This window comes from Lolium perenne, chromosome 3 (genome assembly GCF_019359855.2).
Source record: "Lolium perenne isolate Kyuss_39 chromosome 3, Kyuss_2.0, whole genome shotgun sequence".
NCBI lineage: Eukaryota > Viridiplantae > Streptophyta > Magnoliopsida > Poales > Poaceae > Lolium > Lolium perenne.
The window spans coordinates 110,329,778-110,334,525 of record NC_067246.2 but is presented as its reverse complement, the minus strand read 5'-3'; the positions used below and the strand labels follow the sequence as shown (position 1 = coordinate 110,334,525).

The window sequence follows — 4,748 nt, the reverse complement described above, 5'->3', positions numbered from 1 at the left end:
TGTAACATTAACCGTTGGTAAATATATGATTTAGTGGTTGGTGAGGGGGGGCAGGTTGGTATTTTGTTACGAGCTAAAATGTAATTTTGTCTATTTTTTTGTTTGTAACTTAATTTATTGTTGTTCATGGAATTATCAAAAGGCTGGTAAACAATATGCTCAGAGGTTGATAAACACTTTGAAGAGCGGTTGATAACTTTCAAGAATTCGACCTAGTCAGGGGTGTTTTTGGGGGATGGTGTTGATAAGTTCATGTTCTTTTTCACAGCTGTTTGATAGGCGACTGGGTTGATAATTTTTCACGTTTGTTACATTTGATAAACAACTACTTGGAGGGTTGATACATAACTGGTCAGGGCGTTGATAAGTACATTTTCTTGACAGACGACTGGGTTAATAATTATCAAGGATAGTTTTCATAATTTATACAACGGAAAAATAATTATCCAAATTTTCGTATTACAAGTTCGTACGACATACACAGCATGACCATTACACAAATGAATGTACTACTTTTTTCATTGCATAGTTCCATCCTGCTTTTCCCTCATCCTTCTTGCTTTGTCATGGGTTCCCTTCTTCTTTTTGGGAATTCATTCCTGGTATGTTCATGCCAACCTGTGTATTTTTTGTACATGGGATAAATTTAGTAAATGGTAATAACTTTTTTAATAGTTTCTTGTACTTCTGTGTATATTTTCTGTAAGTTAGTACAGTACCTTGTCTCTGTCTGGGCATTTTGGTCTTTTGTGTCCAGGCAACCTGCAAAGTCCACACAATATTGGTGCAGCCTTTTTCTTTAGTTTTGCAGCAGATTTCTCATGGAAATTCATAGGTCTTTCACCTAGGTTGAACCCTGGATTTCCTGACTGTGGTGGATCCTTATAAGGGCGATGCTCATCTTCATTTTTTTCTTCGTCACTTGAATTTTTCTCCTCGGGGTGTATCTGTTCATTGTTGTGTCCATGATTGTTGTCTTCTCTGTGTTCATGACGCGTATTGTCAGTATCTTGTTGAACTGGGTCATCAACCTTTTTTCTCTTACGTGTGACTTTTTCTTTCGTCTGGAGGCGTTCAATTGCATCTTTGGATATAGCTTTCTTCAGCTCAGCAACTCCTTCAGCAAACAAGTCGTATGACCTATCATCCGTGCAGACAATAGATAGTATGTGTGATATTTTGCTCATTTCAATTGAGTGTCTAACAGCCAAGTGTGTATTCTGTGATGCTGTATTGCCTCTTCTCTCCGTCAATCGTGCTACTTCTATCCCAGCTGCAGTAGTCCATCTAGGGTTGATGAAACTGACATGAAGCTCAGTCAAACCAATATGAGTAGCCACCCTCAAGACATGGCAGCATTGTATTCCATCACGAGCCATCTTTCAGCACGAGCATTTGTACACATCCTCATCAGGGGAAACACTAACCATATATGTTGATCTGGGGAACTCTGCATTCCTATAGTTAGTCACCCTAATCACTCTATATAATCTCTTCTCTTCCACAACTTCAACATTGTAAGCAGTACCCTTCCTTAGCTCTTCAGCAAACTTGCCGTATATTGGGTCTGTGTAGATTTTCATAGCTTCCCTTTCAAGAGGGTTGAATCCCCAATTCACAGACTCCTTGAACTCACTTTTCTCTCTTAGGCGATCTAGGTCGGACTGTTTCTTTTCTTGTATTATGATATACTCCTTGAAGAATATTGCAATCGAATCCTTCCTTTTTACGTAGTGTTTGAATAAGGAGTTTGTGCTCTCACTTCTTCCCATCGATGAAGTGAATGGGAAGAATCTCTCTTTGAAATATGCTGGGACCCACTGAGCTCTGATGTCATATATCCTGTCCAGGTGTGGCTCTCCCAAAGCATTATGACGCTCTAGTAGATCATGCCAGCTATTTTTGAATTCCTCTGGAGTAAATGAGTTCCTTATAACTGCTCTTAGTTCTTCCTTTAGATTCCCTCTTACTGCGAAGAATAGGGACAACTTGTCATCCAGGTTCTTGCTGATGTGAAAGTTGTAGAAACGGTGCACTGTGTAAGGTAATGCTTTAGATATTGCAATCCCCATTGCAACGTCTTGGTCTGTTATTATAGTTTCTGGGTGCTTGTTGTCCATGGCAGACAGGAATTCCTCAAATAGCCACTTGAAAGTGTCTGCTCTCTCATCCTCCAGCAATCCTACTGCAAACACGACTGTTTTATCATAGTTATCAACCCCTAATATTGGAGCAAATGGCATCCCATACTGGTTGGTTGAAAATGTTGTATCAAATGATACAAATTGACCAAACTTTGAGTAGTTTGCCCTCCCTATTTGGTCTGTCCAAAATATACTTTTCACTCTATTATCGCTATCAACATCAATTGAATGTCTGAATCCAGGCATTTTTTCACGTGCTTCCTTGAATAGTAGCAGCAACTCTTCAATGTCCCTGTTCTTAATTTTCTTTCTTTCTTTTGCTAGCTCATTTTCTAGGTTTTTTGTATCAATTGGAACTGCCCTGAAGCTTCCCCTTGTTTTCCTGAATATTTTCATTATGTTCCTGGGTGGAACTCTTGTCTCTTGTAGGATGTGGATTAGAGTCTTGTCTGAGGCAGACATTGACCTGTGACACTTCATGAACCTTACTATCCACTCTGACGGAGCTAGGTTGTGGTTATGTTCTAGTCTTATGTTACTTATTGACCACTTTCCTCTGTATTCCTTCACAAACATTCCGACTTTGCATTTTGTCTGCACAATCCTGGAAGTCCGTCTCTGTCTGAGTGCACTGTCAACGTATGTATCGTCATGACACCTGTTGCATGCAAATGTCTGTCTTGTTATTTTATTGGTTTTTCTAGACTCGTAGGAGGTGTCCTTTTTTATTGCAAATCCAACCCTTCTTGCGTACACTGCAAAGAAGAAGAATGCATCCTCTTTTGAATCAAATTCCATCCCAACTGTGGGAGTAGATGCCTCTGATATTTCTTGCATTGTTGGATACTTCTTGTTTGCAAACATTCTGTCCATTTCAAGCTCTTCAGCAGTCGGTTCCTCTGGATTCAGCACTGACTCAAGAATTTCTTCATATTTATCATCTTCTTTGTTCCCATGCTCATTACCATTTGAATAATCAGCATTGTCATCAAGTGCATTCTCGCAAGAAATGATGCACCATCTGCATGCATTTCTGGGATGTTGCTATCAGCATATCCTTCGTTGTCTTCGTTCTCGAATTTGAGCACCTGGTTTCACATAGATGCATCATGGTTTTTTGGGGTATCAGCTATAGTGTTTTGTTAATGTCTCCCAAAGAAACTCAATGTTTTACTTTATTTTGTTGTAAATTATGTTACATGAAGCAATTTGACATGTTACCTCATTTAAATCGAAGTCCTTGCATTTTTGTTTGCTCGCCCTTGTGATGTTTGATGACATATGTCCTTCCGCTTCGGAGTTTTGCTTGTGCATGTAAAAACTTTCTTCAACTGCTTGTAGCTCTGCCAAGCTTTCGAGCTCAGCTTTCTCTTTCCTTCTCTGAAGAAATGCCTGTAATGTGTAACAAAGACTTTTATTAGTTTTCTTTTTTGAGGATATGAACAAATCCCATCTCCATAGTCTGCAGAGGTTCATTACCTGTGCAAATTTATCTACCATCCTCCGGCAATGTATTGGTGTCTTCCATGTCATAGATCCAAATATACTTTCTGCAGCAGTTGTTCCATCCTCCTGTTGTGTTTTTCCTGACTCATTCGCTTTTGTTGTATCCATCTGCAATAGAAATTATTGTTAGATCAGAGTTATTCTTTCTGTTTTACATTTTTTTCATAGTCACATGTTTATGTATATGAGTTTTAATCAATGTTTTTTTTTCATACCTGCCTTTTTCAGATAATGGAGGATTTAACTTTTTTGTGTGCAAGTCAATAGGAGTCTGTGGAGCTATGGACAAAGAATTATGGACAGATGATACACAGTGTCACCATTTTTTTCTTCGTGTCCTGTGTAATTTTTAGTACACAGGAAGATGTTACCAGAGTTTTTCTTATTTTCTGTCTCTTTTTGTATTTCTTTTTTTGAGCTGTGTAAAGCGATCAGTGTTCTGTAAGTTTCTTTCTGTGATGTACATAGTATTTTTCCCCATGTAATATTCTACTATGCTGAACCTTTTCTATATTTTTCTATTATTGTAAATGAAGGTAATGAACAGATGATTTTCTAATTTTTCTAGATGAAAAATGCATGTGATAGTTGAATTAAGGACTAACCTTTCCTTTTATACCATATGCTGGTGGGTGAATTTCCTCTCTCAGATCAAGGACTCATCCCATAAACCACTTGGATGATTTTGTCTATAACCTGAGCACCCTAAATCTCTCTCTCTAGTTCTTTTTCTGCCTGAAATTTGTATTTTTGACCGTGGGGGGTAGAAGTTCTTCGTGGCTGGGTTAAAGAAATGGAGGATTCTTAGATTTCGTCCGTCTGGTCCACTTGCTCCATTATTTTGATGTGCACCAGGAAGAAGCTTTTTTGTTTGGTTGAGGAGAGAGATGGTGGCGATGGTTGGTGGCGGAGGAGATGGATCTGTCCCCTATCAGATCCTGGGGAAGAAGGATTTTATCTCCTTATTTTTTCGGTTTTTACTGATGAGGTTTTGATTATTCTGTATATGACCCTGTTTCTTATCTTCCCCTATTTTGCATTTCTATCCTTGTGTGTGTTCCTGTCCACCTGTTCCGTGGGTATTGTTTATACTTATCT

At 38.6% G+C, this 4,748-nt stretch overlaps 1 protein-coding gene across 1 annotated transcript; it reads right to left on the bottom strand.

The window, feature by feature from the left end:
- Positions 1 to 1,382: 1,382 nt before the first annotated feature.
- On the bottom strand, positions 1,383 to 3,758 carry LOC127339545 (protein FAR1-RELATED SEQUENCE 5-like). Its single transcript, XM_071827296.1, has 3 exons — positions 3,624 to 3,758; positions 3,366 to 3,536; positions 1,383 to 3,143 (listed from the first exon to the last, which is right to left on the bottom strand). Exons 1-3 carry the CDS (start codon positions 3,756 to 3,758, stop codon positions 1,383 to 1,385), a joined length of 2,067 nt encoding a protein of 688 aa, XP_071683397.1.
- Between the last annotated feature and the right edge of the window lie 990 nt (positions 3,759 to 4,748).